We start from the raw sequence: 20,417 nt of genomic DNA, 5'->3' as shown, positions 1-20,417 counted from the left end.
CCATCTCCAGTTTAGCGTATAATATGTCCCCAGCCACAATTTGTCAGCATTTTCAGATGCACCGTAATTCCCGGCCTACAGAGGGCATCTCGTTACAAGCCACGTACGCCGCAGCTGCGCAAAAGTCGCAAGGGCCTACATTGAAACATATTTACAAAGAAAGACGCTAGCGCGGTGCTAATGCTAACAAATAAAAATAAAACTTTGTGGTAAATATCACTGAGACACACCAGTAACACAGCAGCCACACGCTAGCACAGTGCTAACGCCGGTAAAAGTCACTTCCTCGGCACATGTATTCCACCTGTCTCATTCTTACCTATTCTGTTCGAGTGATCCCTTGCGGCCGTTAGAAGGAAAAAAAAAAAAAAGCACAAATTAGCCGCACCTCCACAAAATTGAAAGCGTGTGATAAAAGTCGCGGGTTGTAGGCCAGAAATTACGGTATTTTTTTTTTTTAAATTATTTTTATATTATGGAATTTTATTTGGTGCAATGGTACGAGCACACATGGCAACCTGACACGGTCGGAGGGATAAATCTGGAAATTAGTTGGTGACATAAAAAAGTAGAATGATACGCATCAACAGTATTTACGCAAATGTCACAAGTTATTACATTTTTTTTGTTGTTTTTACCACGCAGTCTGGAAATTTGAAATGCGCAGGAACCCTGTAGTCCAATTTTTTTTATGCTCTTTTTAAAATAATTTTCAAAGGCACAGCATTTAGTTTTTGCATCATAGTTAAACTTTATACAGTTTGTACAGTAAACACAGAAGCGGTTTACAATGTATACATTATCAACATTGACAAAAATCGCCACAAGAAAATCACTCAGGCTCGCACTAAGACTCCATCAGTGTTTAAAAAAAAAAAAATTAAAAATAAAAATAGAAACCCTGAAGCAAATTTATGACTGGAAAAGATGTCCATGCACACGTCGCTTGTAACTGACCTCCTTGTTGTAACAATCCAACACACACAAATCATACGCACACTTTTTGTTTTCACTGCAATCAAACTTTGCTTCATCTTTAAAAAAAAAAAAAAAAAAAATACAGTCTGCAGGCACTTAATCAAATGTTTAAATTAAAAAAAAAAAACTGTTCAAGTTTAAAACTTACAAAGATCTCGCTTTACTCGCGTTTTCCTTCATTTGTCACCTTTTGTGCTTCGTTTGTCAATAGGTCACGTCGGTCGTCATGTATTTGACGCAGCACACGACTGCTCAAAGTGCTTCGTCCAGCAATAATCAATATATATATTAAAATTAAAAAAAAACAAAAACGATACCATAATACTGTTGAGAAGAGGTGGGTCAGCCAAGAAGTAGCACGGAGCGCATTTTCGCGGGTTCTCAGATGAGGCGGGAGTTGCGCAGGTATTGAACCAGCACCTTGTAGACGAAGGTGTACTGGGACAGGGTCTGGACCATCATCATCCTCTGCTGGCGCAGCTTCAGCAGGACCGTCTTCATGTCCAGCATCTGAGTGACAGAGAAGAAGGGTGAGACAAACCAAAGGACGGGTCGGGACTCGGCGGTTCCGAGTCGGGACGGGACGCGTTCACCTCGTTGTGCTCCAGGCAGGCGATCATGATCTCGGCCAGGATGACCACGCCGCTGCGGCCCACTCCGGCGCTGCAGTGCACCAGTACGGGCAGGTTGCTGTTCTTTGGCTCGCTGATGCTGTTGGTGTGCCTCCGCACCGACTGGATTTCCTCCAGGTAGGCTGCAACGACCGACGACGGGAACGTCAAAGCCTCCGTGGGTGGTAAACAGCTGGAAGAAAATCCGACTCACTCAGGAAGCCCTTGAAATCCTCGGGGCAGCCGTGGTCCGGCCAGTCCGTGTACTGCAGGTGCCACACGGTCCGCTCCTGGCCCGTCTGCAGGTACTTGATCTTCAGGCCCGTCGTGGCGTAGCAGCCCGACTCGGTGCGGAAGCGCGTGGTGATCTTGAAGCGGTTGTAGGTCAACGTGTTGTGCCGCGAGCCCAGCCGGGGCCAGTAGCGGAAGCTCTTCTCTCGCCCGCTCTCCTGGACGCAAAGACGCCAGACCCGGATTTTTTTTTTTTTTTTACACACGCTTTCAACCCTCCGGTTTATGCGGTGATGCGGCTAATTTGTGCATTTTTTTATCCCAACAGCCGCAAGGGGGGCACGCTAGCGGAAAAGGTAAGAGTAAGACCGGTGGCATATATGTGCCGAGGAAGTGACTTTTACCGGTCCGACCTGTTAGCGCTTGGCGAGCGTGTTACTGCCGTGTCTCGGTGATTTTTTTTCCAGCCCTGTTAGGGCGGCGCTAGCGTTAGCACGGGGCTAGCATTAGCGTTCAGCTCTCTGTGTACCCTCTTTCTTTCCATGCATCCGTCCGTCCTGGCTATGCTACCGCCACCAACTCGTACATTTTGCCAGGTAGGCGATTAGAAAAGAAAGAAGGAAAATCCAACGCTTGAGAAATGTACTCGTAAAGCGATTGGTGTACCTCCTCGGCGGTCACCATGGCGATGATGGCGACGCCCTGCTCCCACACCATCTGCCAGAAGTCCTGGCACGTGTTGGAAAGGGGACCCTGGCTGGCGATGTAATTCCACTCGTGTCCTCCGACGGTGATCTGCCGAGACAAAGACAATCCATCCAGCTATCCATTTTCTTGGCCGCCTATCCCAGCTGTCAACGGGCAGGAGGCGGGAGGGGTACACCCTGAACCGGTTGCCGGCCAATCGCAGGGCACGTCGAGACAGACAACAGCCGCGCTCACTGTCACACCTTGGGGCAATTTAGAGTGACCAATGACTGTTGCGTATTTTGGGGAAAGTTAACGTGTCACGGAAATTGGGCCGTAGGTTTTTGGGACGTGGGAGGAAAACCCGAGTCCCCGGCGAAAACTCACGCGGGCACGGGGAGAACATGGCAAACTACACACAGGTGGGGCCGGGATCGAACCCAGGTCCTCGGAACTGTGAGGCCACCGCTTTACAAAAACAAATGTTTCTTCTTTTTTCGAAAAAAAAAAAAAAAAAAAAACCAAACATGACCTACAATAAAACCTGTCCCACCACTCTTGCGTCAGCAGCATGCCGCACATTTTTTTTCGTGGACGCTTGCGTCTTTCGCTCTCAGGTAAAGTTCACCGGCCGCTGCGGCGACAGTCACGAAGAGCCATCAAAGTTCAGCACCGCCCTGCTGCACCCGTACGCGATGACGGAAAATTCTAACGGCGCCCGTGTGTCGAGAAATTTGGTAGCCGTCAGACAAACAAAAAACAAAACGGCAGACTTCCCGTCTCTTTTTAGGCACGGCGTTTTGACGTGCCGATCAAATTTCACGACGCAAAGTGAATCTGGCTTGGAGGAGAAGCCCGTCTTGAAAGATCCCCAAAAGGCTATAAAATGGCCGCTACTACCAACATGGCTGGCTGAAGTTTTTCCAGTTAAAGTGGGCTCAAGGGCAATATTTCCAAAATCTCTCATTAAAGGAACGTGGACAAAAGTGTCATCCCTACAAACATTCTAAAATAGATACTGGAATGAAAAATACATCCAACATTATTCACGTCAACGTCTATACGAAAAAATAAATATGAGCGGAGAGGGCGTCATCCATGCGCAAAGTTGCACAAGTCTTATCTTGGCTGCATCTTCTGCCCGTGACGTCACACTGGGCCGCCGACTAGGGGAGACGGACACGCCCCTTCTGACACGGAAGCTCTTTTCGAAGACCGAGTGAAGTGACCGGGGGCAATATTAGCCCCATCGTTTCGAGCCGTATTTAGCAAGCCGCCCCCCTACCCGATCCGCTGCCGCGGCGGGGATGAGCCACCCCGGCCGAAGCCGTGTTGACAAGGCCGGCGGCAACCCACAAAGCCCGCAGAGGCCGCCTTTCAGCGGCTTCTCCACGGATTATTATTGAGGACTTATTGCGCTTACTTTAATGTGCGACGCGTTGACGTAGCCCGTGTTGTTCTCCTTGGTGGGCACCAGCTCCACGCGGGTGTCGTCGTAGGGCAACACGTCCTGGAAGCGGTTCTTGTCCGCGCTCTCCGCCATTTGCGCCACCGTGCACTCGGCCGTCGGGCGGCACTTGGGGATGCTCTCGTACTCCTTCAGCAGCTCGCCCATCTCCATGTGCCGCTCCAGGATTTTGCACTGGACAACGTATGCAAATATTACATTTTTTTGGGTGGACATTGTATCAAAAATGAACGCAGACAAAAACACACCCAAAGTGGAATATGATTTTGCATAGCCTGCATTCTTCACTGAATCGCCTAAACATGCGGACGATATAAAACACCAAAGTCATAATATTATTACAGGTGTCAAACTCATGGCCCGGGGGCCAGATCTGGCCCAACACATAATTTTATGTAGCTCGTGAAGGCAAATGGTGTGCTGACTTCCGTGATTCTTGCTAAAATCTGTACCAAAATTTCATCTTTATATATGAGGAGGTGATTGAAGATTTTTATGGTTTCACCGCCAAACGGCCCTCTGAGGGAAACCGTAAACACAATGTGGCCCGTTACAAAAACAAGCTTGACACGCCTGACTTAAATGCTAGCCGGTAGCATCTTGGTGTTGTTAGATTCAATGAATTGAGAATGCTTGATCATCTACATTTCAGATGTCGCTTTGTGGATCGTCTAAAGCACAGGTATCAAACTCAAAGCCCGGGGGCCAAATCTGGCCCGCTGAATGATTTTATGTGGCCCGTGAAGGAAAACGATGAATATCAACTTCCGAGATTTAAAAAAAAAAAAAAAATTGTACTAAAGTTTCAAATCGTATAATCACAAATAAATGATAACATTGAGATATTGGAAGCAATATTCTGTACCCAAACAACAGCAATATTTCAAAAATCAATTACGATTACAAAACTAGCTCATAAGTTTCATCTGCAAATATGATGAGGTGATAGATTTTCATGGTTTCACATTCATAACGGCCCTCTAAGGGAAACTAACGACAACGTGCCCCGAGTTTGACACAGTTGGTCAGTTGGTAAAGTGTTGGCCTCACAGTTCTAAGGACCGGGTTCAATCCCGGAACCCCCCCTTGTGTGGAGTTTGCACGTTTCTTCCAGTGCCTGCGTGTGTTTTCTCCGGGTGGGCACTCCAGTTCCCTCCCACATCCCAAAAACAGGCAACATGAATCAGACCCCCTAAATTGTCCATAGGTGTGATTGTGAGTGCGGCTGTTCGTCTCTATGTCGCCTGCGATTGGCTGGCAACCGGTTGAGCGTGTACCCCGCCTCCTGCCCGTTGACAGCTGGGATAGGCTCCGGCACTCCCTTGTGAGGATAAGCGACTAAGGAAACAGATGCATGGACGTTTCACATAAATCTGAAAATATTGGTTTCAAGATCTTTTTCGAATTTGAGAATTGTGCTTTGATTGTATCGATGATTTTCATCCTTTACTTTGTGCACAAATATGATGCTACGCAATTACATTTTCCTGAACAATAGGAAAACTGACACTGAAGTTAGAAGTGAACGGTTTGTGTTTGCCTTTGGAGTTTCCACCGTATATCAAATGTGTATGACAAAATCCGAATGTCACGAAAGTGAAATCATTTTTAAATATGCAGTAAGTAACTCTCCCTCCCGGTGAAGGAGGCCAAACGGCTGCTAAATTGCGCAGACTTTGACAAGGCATCCCTACCCTCTCGTCATTCGAATCCTGTTCGGGCTCGTCCTTGACGTCGCTCTGCGCCGGGTGCCTGGATATCGACACGCCGTTGAGATGGGCCACTTTCAGGGGGCCCGTCTTCCTCGAGTCCGACCGCACGCTCTTCTTCATGCCCTGGCGTGACGTGAGGAGCACAGACAGAAACGGTGACGACGACGACGGTCTGTGCGATTCTCGCAGCCGGCGAAGAGACGACAACGCCACCGGTGAAATGTCACCTGGCCGGTTTCCTGACGTACATCTTTTAGCGCTGAGGTCACTGACACAGTGCTGAAGGCCTATTGAGATTTAATGGGCCCGGGAGGAGGGGCCAGTGCCATAACAATATGTACGGAAGACTCCACCCAAAACAACAAAAACAAAAAAAAAAAAAAAAAAAAAAAGGTGATTCGAGCAGCTTAAAGCATGGGAAACGGTGGTTGTGCGTCTGGTCGGGTTGCAGTACTCGTGGTTCAAATGCAGCCTTTGTTGTATATTGCATGGTGGAGTGAAGAAAAATTAAAATAGAAAGTATTATTAGCTATTATTATAGTGATTTTCACACTGCTGCTGTCTGTGATTAGGCCTGCACAATAATAAAATTTGAATCCCGATTTTGGCTGCCACAATTAAATGAGCCTGATCTGATTTTTTTTTTTTTTACATTTCATATGTAGGCCATGCTGCATAGTTGTGAAAAATGCTTCATTTTGGAGCAGTGCCCGCAACTTAGTCAGTCAGCACCAGGGGGTGATAGCATGATTATGGCTGCATTAATGCTACCAACCTCACATTGAAAGACTAAAATTGCATCGTCGTCTGATGAATTGATCTAAAAAAAAAAAAAAAAAGAAAAACGACTGGATAGCGCATACACATAGAGCGATGTGTCAATTGGTTGATGCCAGTCGGCCATCTTGGTACTCCCAAAATATGTGGAGGAAGGGGTTTTCCTCAAAGTTTGGCATGTACAATTAATCGTGTGAGCTTGGCATTTTTTCAGTTCTGGTAACATGAAAGATTTTTAATTCAATTTGGTAAGCCAAAAAAGGCAAAGTGCAAAGGAAAGACATAGAACACCGTGACTACCAAGAAACCTTGCATATTACCTACGGCCCAATTTCCGTGACACGTTAACTTTCCCCAAAATACGCTGTGAAGCTCTATTATCATAACAGCAAAAAAGTCAGCATTTTTTGTCATAAAAACATAAAATTTAAAGTCAACCAGTTAGATATATTTTTGGAAATAAGGTCTCGCAATGGGAAAATACATACTAAACGCATTGTTCATTTGTTGTCTCTGCCACGTCCTATTTCAGACGGAAAATTTAAACTTGTCTCCTCGTATTTGAAAATCAAATTCAATTTACAGAGTTCTGCATTATGAAATTCATCAAAAATGTCACAGAAAATGTGTTTTCTTGCTTATCCACTAATGAAGTTTAAGAAAATATTTACATTGCTTTTTCGAGAAAAACCGTCAGCCGATGAAGGTGAAGCAGAGAGTGAACGGTGAACAACAACTGTAAACAAAACTTTGTTCAAGTGAATTAAGCTCATCAGAAAATAAAAAAAAAAAAAAAACCTTTATAAAGAAACTTTAACAGTGTCAGTAAATCTTTCTAACTTAACCTGTGGAATGTTTTCTCACAGCCACGAAACTGGTGATTAACGCATAATCACTGTCGCTGCACAGGTCGGCATGCTTGTTTTGGGAGTATCAAGATGACGGATGGCGACTTCAGTTTTGGTGGCCAATGAGCCATCCAGTCTTTTTTTTTTTTTTTTTTAGATCAGTGCTCCAATGTAGTCATATATGAAGCTTTTATTTTGAAGTTGGCCCTCACAGCATGTTGGCGTAGAGGCGGCATGTCAGGGTTAGACACTATTATCAATCGTTGCAGTGGTTGGCTCGAGTTCAACTTTTCGGCTGGCCTGACCGCAATGAGGGGGGGGGGGGGGGGGAATCGCTAGGAGTAACGAGAGAGGGAACTCACAACTGTCAGCTTATGTGCGGTTCGTGGCCGTTCACAAGCATAACAGAAGCGATGAGACTGATGCCTGAAAAAAAAGGTCCGAATGTGCCTTCTATGCATCTTTTCTTCCATTTAGTTGCAATTCGTGATTGCACTTTGTAATATCATATTTGTTAATTTAGCCATTGCCTAATCTATTAATCATTTTTATATATTCATTTTGAACTGATAATTCAAATAGTTGTCAAAAAGGAGTAGTTAAAAATAATAAAAAAAATATATACATATATATATATATTTTTTCCCCCCTCACAAGAATAATTGTGATTCATAATCGGGACTACAATGTTTATCAAAACAATCAATTATTATTATTATTTTGGCCAAAGACGTGAAGCCGTAACTGTGACAGTACCTCAGAAACCGGCAAATACATGTTTAGATCCCAACATTAGTGAACTGGAAAAGGCTGTTTTGATGGGCTGCGTGAAAAGGGGTTCAAGAGAAATGTAGAAACAAAAAAATGACTCACGGGAGGAGGTAAACCTTCGATGGTCTTCTTGGCCTGAGGGACATCAGACACGGGCCTCTTCTTGAAGTCCTTCTTGGACTTGGTCTTCGCCTCGCCGCTGAGGTCTCCCTCCGAGACGGAGGGCATGATTCTGGGTTGTCGCATCTCGCGCAGGTACAGTGGCTCGGTCTCGTGCATCAGGGGGTGCACCTTGTAGGTGAGGGCGGCGGCTAGCGAGGGGTCCAGCGTCGAGCCGATGGGATACGCGGGGGGCGGCTCAAGGGGGTTCTGTTGTTGAGGAGCTGGGAAGGTGTGATGCAGAGGCTGCTCTGGGATGATGGCAGCTATTGGGCCATGAGAGAGCGGAGTGTGGCGCCCTAAATTGTCCTCAAACTCCTCCTCATCGCCGCTGCTGTGCACAAGCATTGTGGCGTCGGAGAGGGATTTCTTGTGTCCGTACTGCGCGTCCTTGGCGTCGCCCCTGTCTTCCGTCTTGGCGCGCTCCAAAAACACGTTGAGCTGGGAGCCCTGCGAGCGACCTCCGTGCGGGGCCGGAGGAGGCGTCGCGGCTTCGGCTGCGGAAGAGGACACGTGGCGCTCTTTCAGCCGCATCCCCTCCAGGCTCTGTGCCAGCCCGGCGACTTCGATGGAGTTTCGCTTCTGCGCTTGGTAAGGCGGTCTGTGGGCGGCTCCGCTGAAAAGAGGCTCGGAAACCTCTTGCAGGGAGTGAGCCACAGGCAAGCTGTCCTCCTGGAAAGTCTGGACCGAGTGGTGCACTCGGCGCGTGATGATCAGGTCCGGGTTACTGCTGCTGACATAGAGGTGGCGCGACAGGTCCGGCGTGCTGTTGGCGGGCCGAGGGTGAGCGTACGGGTATGGCGGAGGCGGCCTGTACACCTGCGTCCTCATGATGTTGGGGGCCGGGTACTCTTGGGCCTGCTGTAGCTGGACGTTGGTGAGCTCTGGAACGCTGACTGCTCCAACCACGGGTCTCCTCTCAATGGGGTAAGGGTGGTACGGCGACGGGCTGTGAAAGCTGGAGCCCACGTGGAAGGGATTGTGGTGGTGGTGCTGGGCGGCGCCGCCGTGCTCTCCCCTAATCTCGGGCTGACTGTAAACAAGTGGGTCCGGCCTGCTATAAGCGTACGAATGCCCGATGTTGAGATTCCTCATGGAGTGGCTCTGACGGTGCTCCTGGGATAAGAGCATGCCCCCGCCCCCCCGGGTCTTCTGCCTCATTACCGTCTCGTAGTCGGGAGTGGCACGGTAAGAAGGCGGGATGAGGGCGCTGTGGCGATGCGAGGGCACGTAGTCGGGCCGGGTGATGTCGCTGGTGATCGAGGGGTTGGAGGACATGGGGGAGGGCTGGAGGTAGTGCTGGGGGTTCGTCAGGGAGCTGGTACTGTGGGCACTGTATACGCTGCCGTTACGCAGGCGCCCGCCGCTGCCGTACTCCATCGGTGGGCAGTCCAAGCTGGTCTGGGAGTGGTAGTAGTAACCGTTCTGGCTGTTCATGTACAGGTTGTCTATGACAGACAACACGTCCAAGATAAGCACAAAATGAGGAGCGCTGACACAGCACGCAAGTTTAAAAACTTACCTTGTGATGAGGTGTAAGGTTCTGTGAAATGCCCATTGTAGTGCATTTGTGGTGGGGGCAACATGTAGCCCTGAGGCTTTGGCTGCTGTCCAGATAAAAAGGGATGAAATTTAGTGGCAGGGCGATACTAAGATTTAAGCACTATATATGCAGTTAAAATTCTGAAAACTTACTACCTAATTTATTAATTAAAAACCCTGGAAAAAATAATAGCCCTAAAAGGTACAAATAAACATTTTTTTAGAATACAGTAAAGCCTCGGTTCTCGAACGTCCCCGTTTTTGAACAAATCAGTTTTCGAATGAAAATTCCGAGATTTTTTTTGCTTCTTTCGAACGAGAATCAGTACTCGAACGCCCCTGTATTGCGTGCGGCCAGACCAGCTGACTTACAACACACTTTGTTGTGAATTCCCACGGCCCTGAAAAAACCCAGAAATAACATCGCGCGCGGCGGAACCAATTGACCCATCCACGACATGTTTTGTTATTGTCAATTCGAACGCCCCCCGAAAATAGAACAAACAGAAATGACATGACGCGTGGCGCAACCAGCGCACTTTTGTTATTCTGTATAACGCCATGTAAAAAAAGTTTACAAGGCTGGGGGCTGAGTCACTACAGATACTGCAATGCACTCGCAGCCTAGCGTTCTTTACTACTAAAGCATGCATTTCATGCAAAAAATAAATATATTTCTCAAATTATTTCATTATATAAAGTATTTAAACTATATATGTATTTCTACTATGCAGTTTACTATCAGGAAAAGCTAAAAAAAAATGCTTTAAAAAGACAATTTTTTTTAGGCTTAGAACACATCATTTCTATTTTTCCATTCATTGTCATGGGAAACATCAATTCGGTTTTCAAACAAATCCCTTCCCGAACGGCTTTCTGGAACCGATTGTGGTCGAGAACCGAGGCATCACTGTACATGCAAGCTGCTTTTTTAATACAGTGCTGTCATGTTTACTTTTGCACTTCATATGCACAAAGAAGTTACTGTGCACAATTTTTATTTTTTATTGCAATCTCCAAAAGGAAGGAAAACTTTATATGCAGTGTTTATATGCAAATATCAAATTTATTGGTAGTGTACAAATTTTATTCTAATGTTTTACTTATTTGATGGGGTTTTTTTTTTATTGCTGCGTGAACTAATTGCTGAATGAATAGACAAACAATCATGTGCATTTAACTCACCAACGACAATCTTGTCGATGACCTCCGCCTGACTGGGTTAATGACTGCAGGCTGCGATTGTCTAGTGAGAAAGTAAGTCGGTCAAACACAAACGCACAACAAACTCATAACACATTTTTACCAGAACATATTATATGCTGTCTAAAGTTAAGGAGTAAACAATGAACATCAATTCCTCACAATTTACAGCTCAGGAACATTGCCTTTATTAAAACGTGGTAAATTTAAAGCTGCCAAATTTTACCAAACAAACTTTTTCTAGCATTTGGGATATTGATTCTTTGGTGCTTCACTAAGCGTGTGAAATATCAATTGGGGTCATCCACGGGTTCCTGACTTCCGGATATTTTTCTGACGAGAGGCCTGAAACAGGTCATTTGAATTCCTCTTGCTTGTCCCAGTCACTAACTACCATTTTACTCTCCAGCTGTCAACATCACATAAAACACGTGTTCGCTCACAAGTGGGTCTTCCACACAAAAGCGACTAATCAGAGGAAAAGGGACAGTCCAAGCCAAAAATGGAGAAAGTGGATTAAAAAAATGGGTCAAACAGAAGTAGGTGTCAAAAACGTAGCAGTTAGAGGGGCCTTTTCTGGACACACAAAACCATTTTTTAAAAAATTATGTAGACACTTTCATACTAAGTCATTGTTGTCGAGTCGTTCTATAAAAAGGTATAAATAGCCAAAATATGGAAGCTTGAAAAAGCCACAAAGAGGAAAACTTAAAGTCAAAAATTACCGCTGGGTGACTCAACGTACCCACCCAACAAAAGTTGAGGACTAAAAGAAGCTCGCAATTAGAAACAATTCAAAGGTGAAAATCTTCATTATAGTAAGCAGAATATATAAATAAAATCTATTTAAAAATATTTCTACTTGTTGTTAAAAATCTGCTTTTACAATGGCAACAAACCCGAGTTTGGACTGACATTGTCAGAGGCATTCAATTATGATTGCACTCACTGCATGACACAGACATTTCTAGTATCTCTTACGTTTGCAAAAGCTTGTGCCAACAAAACAAACAAAAACTATTACAAACAGCTCTCAGTAGAATGCCGTGCAAACTAAAACCACAGCGAGAAACGTACTGTTGACAATGCATCAAAACTGACTCTCTTCATAAATAAAGTCCTGTATTTGTAGGTTTTGCGTTAGGTTGTTGCAATTGTTTTTTTTTTTTTTTTTTTTTTTTAAACGTGCTACTTGGGCAACTGTGCTGCTCACCCCTTATTGGAAGGCAGAGAGGGACGGGAGAGCATTGGGAAACGAGGAAAGGCTAGAGTGAGGAGAGACTTCTGGGGGCCCTCGGGAGGCAGGGGCTCACACTCCTCCCTGAGGGGGAGGCGGGGTTAGGAATAGGTGGTAAGACACGAGTCTTCCAGGAGTCAGCAGTGGCGCTTGCCAGACAACAAACGACAAAGAGCCAGGAAGTGGGCTAGACGGAGTGAAACTTACAGGCTGCTTTTGTTGATCTTATAAAACTTGAGTCTGGCCAGACACATGCGACACACGTATTTGGAAGTTTCCATGTCTTCCTGCAGTAAAAAAAAAAAACGGAAGTGAAAACGAAGGAGACAACAAGAGGATTGTGACTAATGCTACGTTCCTGCGCACAGAGTTTCAGGCTGATGCTATGTGACTTTAACAACACAGGCACATTGTTCTCACTGGCTCAACCTAAACCTAGTGAGAGAGCGAGCAATGTCCAGAAGGTGCACAGAGCGAGAGACCGAGAGAGAGAGACTTACGGTCTGGAACTGGACACTCTCCTCTCTGTTGAGGAACTCCAAGGCAAAGAAAGACCTGTTGTGACTCATGTTGTTAATTTCATTCCACCTGCAGAGCCAATGCAAGCAAAAAAGAAAAAGAGAACGCATGATGTCATCGCAGTCGCGGCAAAGTGCTCAAAAGCAACGACACGCATGGGAGAGCAAATCTAGGATTCAAGTCGTTGTGCAGCTACAAGAGTGAGACAACGTCTACAAGGGCTGTCGGTCTTCCTGACTCGGTTACTAAAAGTCCACGTTTAAGTATAAAAGAACATTTGCATTACCTGAATAAATGAAGAGCCCTGCCATTTTTGTGCTTCACAAAGATCCCGTCAAGGCAGGAGCCCAACGTCACATCCGTGCCCGTGTTGTCCTGTTTACAAAATATCACAAAAGCAACTTCTGATAAAGGGTTGACATTTTATGGCGCACGTTAGTGGCCAGCTGGAGCAGACCTTGGCTTGGTAGCTCTCCTGGCCGTAGCCCTCCATTTTCTCCACCTCTTGCATGTACAACATCTCGGCCTCTGGGGACGACAAACCCCTAAGAACAACACAAGTCAACAAATTCAACTTGTGCACAGTAACTCTTCGTGTTAAAGGGGCCATATCACCAGAATTTCCGGCCTATAAGCCGCAACTTTTTTCACACGCTTTCAACCCTGGGGTTTATGCGGTTAATTTGTGCATTTTTTTCCTAACGGCCCCAAGGGGGCACACAAGCGGAAAAGCTAAGAGTGAGAACGGTGGAATATATGTGCCGAGGAAGTGACTTTTACCGGTCCAGCACTGCTCTAGCGTGTTACTTCCATGTCTCATTGATTTTTACCGGTATGTTTTTCTTTACCGACCCTGTTAGCGCGGTACTAACGTTAGCACGGTGGCGTTAGCGTTAGCAGCGGCACTAGCGTTAAACTCTCTGTGTACCATCGTTCTTTGTAAATATCTCGTGTTTCAATGTGGGCACTTGCGGCTTTTACACAGCTGCAGCATATGTATGTACTCAATGGTATTTCCTTTACAAATGTACTGTTTGAGGCTTATAACCAGGTGCGCTCTGTAGGCCGGGAATAACGGTATGTTAAAAACGAATGTTGATCTTGCAAATGAACAGTTGAGTCTCATCAAATGTTGACAGGCACAAATTTGAATGCTCGGAGAAGCTGTTGAGACGGTAGGTAGTTTTTTTTTTTTTTTTTTACATATGTTCGGTGTTATGTCGATGCTGCACATTAATAATTTTTTTTTCTTTATGGAGGCTCGCTTATCTATCCACACTCTCCAAGTAGAAGTCACTTTTGCAAAGCTAAGGCTTTGGCACCGGTCGTCACAGTACCAAAGGCCCAGAAGTCTATGTTACAACCATGTTATTACGAGACCCGGCAAAAATTCGTTTCTCCACTTTGGTGGTGCAGTTTGTTCACTTATATACATTCTTTGGACCAATAAGACCATCTAGTTTATTATGAGGCAATTTCCTTTGATTGGATCATTCAAACTGGTGAGAAAGAAAACCGACGGGAGTACAAATAGGAGAGCGAATGCTGCTCACCTGTAAGACTGATAGAGAAGGGCCACTTTCTGAGTAGCCTCCTCCAGCACCCGTTCATCTTGGATCCAGTCCTGCAACCAAAAAAACCCAAATGATGCAAAGTGAGGGGAAAGGTGTCATTTCTTCACATGGTGCAGCAGAAAAGGGGGAAACGGCTTACGATAGGGAACAGCGCAAACTTCTGGAGAAAATCCTGCGAATCGTAGCGATTAAAGTCTCCAAAGTCCGCTGTTGAAGGAGGAAAAGATCCATTAGGACCACTACCTCAAAAGCTAAAACTTGCATTCAAGAACGCACGACAGCATTTTATTTTTCCTTCCGATCTAAACAGGTCAAACCGTGCCAACACAACTGTTGAAGCTCCGGCCTGACTGCGGGCAACACTCGCAACCATGTTCGCTATCCCGGACATCAGCAATGTTGTAAAGCACGCCCTTCACTCCAGTGTTCCCATCGGGGACCTCAAATGCCTTTAGTTTATCCACAATTTGACATTTTTTCAAGAAAATTAATACACAATAGCAGAGGGGGGTACAAAACCCGCAAATGGTGAAGGTCGCTCAAGTGCACACGTGATCTAAAAAAGCTCAGCTATGCTAAAACGCAGGCACAGAAGCGGCAGAGCCCGATATAACTCTGTCAGCAGTGTTTGAGATTCTTCTGGCTGGCCAAAAGGTTGGTAGGATATGTCAGAGCTTTGGCCTAACGGGGCTGGAATTCCGATTCACACATTTACAAGTCGCTCTGTGTGTCGGTGTGTTGACCAAACAAACAAGGGACAGTTATTTTCAGATCGCAGGGCTTTGACTTTGGGTCATCAGTCACCAAACTGCAAACCAGGAAACTTTTCATTTAAAAAGCATTTAAGTACAAATACAGTCGTTCATCAAATAATGGCTTCCATGCTAACAGATACTTTGGCTCAATTAACTACCTCCAATTTTGTTTCTAGGTTACAAAAAAAAAAAAAAAAAATATTGGAGTGGGCCCCCTATACCGTAATTCCCAGCCTATAAGCCTTTTTTCACACGCTTTCAACCCTGCGGCTTTTGCGGTGATGCGGTTAATTTGTGCATTTTTTTTTTAACAGCCGCAAGGGGGCACTCGAGCGGAAAAGGTAAAAGTGAGACCAGAGGAATATATGTGCCGAGGAAGTGACTTTTACCAGTGTGTTTCTTTTTGTTGCCGGCGCTGTTAGCGCTGCGCTAGCATTAGCTCTGTGCTACCGTGTTCTTGCTGTGTGTCAGTGATTTTTACCGGTATGTTTTTTTTGTTTTTAACTGGCCCAGTTAGCGCTGTGCTAGCGTATTGCTACTGTGTTACTGCAGTGTCTCAGTGATTTAGGTATGTTTTTTTCTTTAACCGGCACTGTTAGTCCTGTGCTCGCATGTTGCCACTATGTAGCTGCCGCGGATGTTTTTTGTTTTGTTTTACCAGTATGTTTTTTTTGTGTTATTTTTAAAGCTCGAGTTAAACTCTTTGTGTACCATCTTTCTTTGTAATATCTTGTGTTTCAATGTGGGCACTTGCGGCTTGTACACAGGTGCGGTTTATCTATGTACCAATTGGTATTTCCTTTACAAATGGACTGAGTGAGGCTTATAATCCGGTGCGCGCTGTAGGCCGGAAATTACGGTAGTATATTATACTGTATGGTGAATTTATGTACGGTTTATAAGTATTGCAAATTATAATCGAAAATGCGCCTGCATGAGTATTGGCCTCATTTCAAATGCCTGTTTTGTTGACATTGCGTCTTATGGATAATCACCATTTGTGATGCCAGCATTTGCTTTGTCTGAGACGGCGGGTGACAAAATCTGTTCAACAATAGCAGAGGCATGCAAAACATTCACGTTACCTTGCACGGCAAGGCTCGCCAAACGAATAGCTTGTTCTAAAGTGCACGAGATGCGGCCCTCCAGCACATCCTTCTTCAACTGTAGATAATACTGATATCTGTGGGAATACATGTGGTCATTTTAGTACAGAAAATGGACAAGCTCAAAAGTCAACAGCATGTGACAAATTCATTTAAATGTGACTTTTACCATGATGAACATAAAACTGGGACGTTTTGGCATTGTAGGAAGATTATTGGAATGACTAAGCATACTATCAGACTGCTTGATACCATCCCCTATGCTGCTCTCAGCCACTACTGGGGGGTAACTGCACAGTATGTGGGGATTGCTGTGATAGCTATACAGTGATGTACTGTTATACCACAAAATGACAACAAATTAAAAGTTATCATGACATGGACTTGACAGCTAACATTCACTGCAAGCTCCAATATTGTTTCCTTGACAAGTCCTTAAAAAAATCCATTTTCAACTCAACAAAATAGAACCTTGTTACCTCGTGATTTCATGCTGCAGCTGCGTGACACTGGGGATGTAGAACACCACGCCGAAGTAGACGGTGGGCTCGACGCCGTATTTGTCCAGCTGCTTCTTCAGCGGCTTCTCCAGGTCAATCCACCTCTGCTGGTTCTGTTTGTTCAGGTACCATAGACTGAAGAACATTATCTAGAAAGTGGAGAAAGCACAAACGTGTGACTGATGTAATAAGGCAGGTGTCAATAAAAATTAAAGATGATAGAATCAAATCTTGACCTCCGATTTGGAAAATAATGGAAAAAGAATTTTCATTCCACGGTTTAGACTGTTGCCTGCCTCCCTCTCCCACAGAAAATGTGAAGAGTCTTGAGCTATATTTCAACAATTTAGTGCTACTGTATATTGTTAGAGAACAGAACTGTGAGGCAGACGCGCTAACCAGTCGTCCACTGTTCCGCCATGTCGATAGCGTAGGTAATTTTTTTTAACGGCTGTTTAGTATTTAAAATATCTTTCCGACTTACACCAATATAGAACAGCTTCACAAATAGTGTTCATAAAAAGCCAAAGTAATGTTTTACATAAATACATTAAATTAATTCAGATGTTTCTGTGGCCTTTCAGGTTGTGGCACATTTGGAAAAGATTTCCCTATAATTGGGATGTTTTTCCAACATTAGAGGTGCAATATTTTATTTTTTACAGTATTTTTTATTAGTTTCTTAATTTTATGACTTTGAAGGCACATTTTTCCCCAGTCATTTTGATTATCTTATGAGGTATGTTTTTTTTTTTTTTTTTTAACAATCCTGGTCAGGTTCAAAAATGGGAAACTGACCAGAATTGTATTTTTCCTATTAATTTAAACCATACATTATGGACCAAAATTTGATACCCAAATGGCCTAAGAGTGATCAATGACTCTCAAATCTTGTGTAATATAATAATAAAGTAAAATAAACGAGAAAATAATAGTAGCATTAATTGGACACTAAATTTCCCCTAGGTGTGATTGTGAGTGCGGCTGTTTGTCTCTACGTGTCCTGCGATTGCCTGGCAACCAGTTCAGGGTGTACCCCGCCTTCTGCCCCTTGAACGGTGGGATAGGCTCCAGCATTCACCGCGACCCTCGTGAGGATAAGCGACAAAGAAAATGGATGGATGGATAATTGTAGCTGTAAATATGTCCAAAGGCGCAAATGCAGGAAGGATTTGGAAGCAGCAGAAATACCATTCCCAGAGATTTGAATTCCATATAATATTTACATATCTCCACAGTCCTTTGTACTGGAAAACAATAAAATGTTCCTTGTGCAGGAGATTAATAGGCATAGGGGTGGCTGATGTCGGTGCTACAGAGTACTGTGCGACTTTCAACAGTCTAACAGGTTGTGGAAGGAAGCTATTTCTCACGCTGGTGGTCCTGCACCAGATACTCTGTAGCCTCCAGCCTGATGGAGATGGTGGAAGACAGGGTGTGAAGGGTGGGTTGAGTCTTGAATGATGTAGAAAGCCCTTTCTGGATCTGCTTGGAAATATGCTTGTAGTGACAGAACTGCTGTTCCCAGTAGTTTTCCAAGAAACCTCTAACATCCTTTGGGGTGCCGTCCTCTCTGCTGTCAAGCAGCTGCAGTGCTGGTGCTGAGGATGCCCTCCAACACAAATCAGTCAAAGCTCCTCAAGACACTGTTCCCGAATCCAGCACATTACTGCTTAGGGTGATAGAGGAGGATACGTTGTTGTGGATCACGACAGTCTGTAGTGTGTTGGTCAGGAAGTCCGTGATCCAGGTTCCTAATGATGGACATAGCTCAAGATCCGTGGGATGATGGTGATGAAGGCAGAGTAGAAATCCAAGAGGAGCAGACATACATCAAAGCTCTTGCTCTCCAAGTGGGTGAGAGCTTCATGGACGACTGATGAGACGGCATTATCAGTGGAGTTGTTCTTAAATCCATAAATGTAAATATTCCATTGTGACTATGACTCTTCAAATCGCCATTGCAATCAATGGTGCAAATGTAAATCAACAAAAACAAACGTGTTGTCTACCCCTTGACAATTCATTTTCTTCCTGACAGCGCAACACTCTAATAAACCTCATATGAGAAACGAACAAGCAAACCAATCTACTGCTGACATACCTCTCTCAACTCCAGCCTCTGAGCGACTGCCTCCAGACATTCCTGGCCCGTGCTTTCCACCGACAGCGTGAACTCCACAAACTCGCCATTGAGCTGCTGGATGCGGGTGACCAAGCAGCTCTTGCTGGAAACTGTGTACCTCCTTGTGCGCTTGAGCTTCAAGCCGAAGGGCAAGGGCATGATTCACGCCGGTGCGGATCCTTCGCGTCTAGTCCTCCCAAACGAGTCCTCTCGCTGCCCCTTCTAATAAGATTTTACAAATGACAGACGTCGTGGGGCTCATTGTCAGGCAGACCTAAAAAAAAAAAAAAAAAAAAGAGACAATTAATGGTGTAACAACGCACACACTGTAAAACATTTCCAGTGCCACAGAGATCCCTAATAAGATATTTTCATTAATCTCCACAACATTGTAAAATTATTAGAAACACCCTTCAGTATTATGCAGTGAATACAATAAGGTTAAACTGATGAAGCTATTGATGAGGCCTGACTTTTTGATTTTACTTTTGTCAAATGAGAAATGCTAAATGTTGAACCAGATATTACATTGGAGATTGTGCAAGTGTCCATTTAATTGACCCAGCTGTTATTAGTTTGTTTTTCTAATATATAAATGAAAACTAAAGTTAAAAATCTTAAAATTATTTCCATTTGGCATTTTTTAATTTATCATAATGAGTCAATCTCCAGTGATTAGTCGACTCCAAATACTCTTGGAGTGTGGAACTCCATAGTGCTAAATCCCTGCCCCCTTCATTTTAAGCGAGCTTCGAATGAACTAACGCCAAACTACTTCAAAAACACACCACTGCGTCAAAACTAAACTCACCCGATGATGATAATCTCAAAGTAACCGACCCGGTAGTTAAAAGTTACCCGCGTGAGTAATAACATGCATAAAAACAGCAAGTTTAGTTAGCTCTCGCTCGCTACGACACGCCCAGCAAATAGACTACACCCGCGAGTAGCTGACGTCGCCGGTAAATATTTCAGCCGGAGCCGCTTGACTTTACCCCGGGAGCAGCCAGGAGAGAATTTAAATGTCCGACGAAGGCTCGAGTCCCAGCAGTAGTCTCAGCACGAATCACACCCTTAATATTCTTTTTTTTTAATTTTTTGTTGTTGTTTTAAAATAACATTAAAAGCAGAATGTGCAAGATCGTAGGTCACGTCGAAAGTGTCACTCCATGCCTGACTCGGATTCTGAGCGTGTTTTGCTTCCTGGGATTGGGAGGCGCAACAAGTGTCTTCATCCGCGGATCTACAATTTTTGCAACCATGTTTTAGTCGTCAAAATTAAGGCTCAAGAAAAAAAAACACTCAATGTTATTATTTGTGGACTGTAAATCAAAATTATGAATTTAAATTTGTATACAAATACTTTGGAAAATTAAATAATTAGCGTTCATTGTCGCGGAGGGATACGCGGAGATTTTCGGGGGAGCCGTGACCTCAGGCAGCTGGAATGGCGAGTGGCGAGAATTCTGCAAATGGGACCGCAACCCGGACCGGATGGCCGCTGACCTCCGTGTTGACCTCCCACCTCCTCTGACAGTCCTTATCGCACACGCTTGTGCAATAAACGCCAACGTTTGGTCTGCAACAGAGCCCCCGCGGTCACGTTCTTATTTT

General features: G+C 44.8%; 1 protein-coding gene across 4 annotated transcripts; it reads right to left on the bottom strand.

Moving 5' to 3' along the window:
• Positions 1 to 1,040: 1,040 nt before the first annotated feature.
• On the bottom strand, positions 1,041 to 20,372 carry ptpn21 (protein tyrosine phosphatase non-receptor type 21). 4 transcript variants are annotated; one of them, XM_061843941.1, is made up of 19 exons: positions 20,237 to 20,372; positions 18,783 to 19,077; positions 16,658 to 16,827; positions 16,158 to 16,255; positions 14,457 to 14,524; positions 14,297 to 14,367; positions 13,201 to 13,288; positions 13,030 to 13,118; positions 12,725 to 12,812; positions 12,432 to 12,511; positions 10,970 to 11,030; positions 9,765 to 9,849; positions 8,186 to 9,690; positions 5,670 to 5,810; positions 3,931 to 4,149; positions 2,487 to 2,615; positions 1,804 to 2,038; positions 1,572 to 1,732; positions 1,041 to 1,488 (listed from the first exon to the last, which is right to left on the bottom strand). In XM_061843941.1, the coding sequence occupies exons 2-19, from the start codon at positions 18,960 to 18,962 to the stop codon at positions 1,360 to 1,362; spliced, it is 3,597 nt and encodes a 1,198-aa protein (XP_061699925.1). In that variant the 5' UTR covers positions 18,963 to 19,077; positions 20,237 to 20,372; the 3' UTR covers positions 1,041 to 1,359. The 4 variants fall into 4 exon arrangements, with proteins under 4 accessions (XP_061699925.1, XP_061699924.1, XP_061699927.1 ...); XM_061843940.1 differs by lacking the exon at positions 20,237 to 20,372 and adding an exon at positions 19,799 to 19,985; XM_061843943.1 differs by lacking the exon at positions 20,237 to 20,372 and adding an exon at positions 19,799 to 19,985 and having other exon boundaries at positions 9,765 to 9,846.
• Between the last annotated feature and the right edge of the window lie 45 nt (positions 20,373 to 20,417).

This window comes from Syngnathoides biaculeatus, chromosome 15, assembly GCF_019802595.1.
Source record: "Syngnathoides biaculeatus isolate LvHL_M chromosome 15, ASM1980259v1, whole genome shotgun sequence".
Classification (NCBI taxonomy): Eukaryota; Metazoa; Chordata; class Actinopteri; order Syngnathiformes; family Syngnathidae; genus Syngnathoides; species Syngnathoides biaculeatus.
This window is presented reverse-complemented; position numbering and strand designations above follow the sequence as displayed.

Bases quoted from the DNA above. Each gene is read 5' to 3' on its own strand.
- ptpn21 (XM_061843941.1), bottom strand. From the start codon at position 18,962: ATGCCCTTGCCCTTCGGCTTGAAGCTCAAGCGCACAAGGAGGTACACA. The intron at 14,525-16,157 runs GTAACGTGAATG...CTCCTTCAACAG, and splicing joins GGCGAGCCTTGCCGTGCAAG to CGGACTTTGGAGACTTTAAT. The intron at 12,512-12,724 runs GTAAGTCTCTCT...TTTTTACTGCAG, and splicing joins AGAGTGTCCAGTTCCAGACC to GAAGACATGGAAACTTCCAA.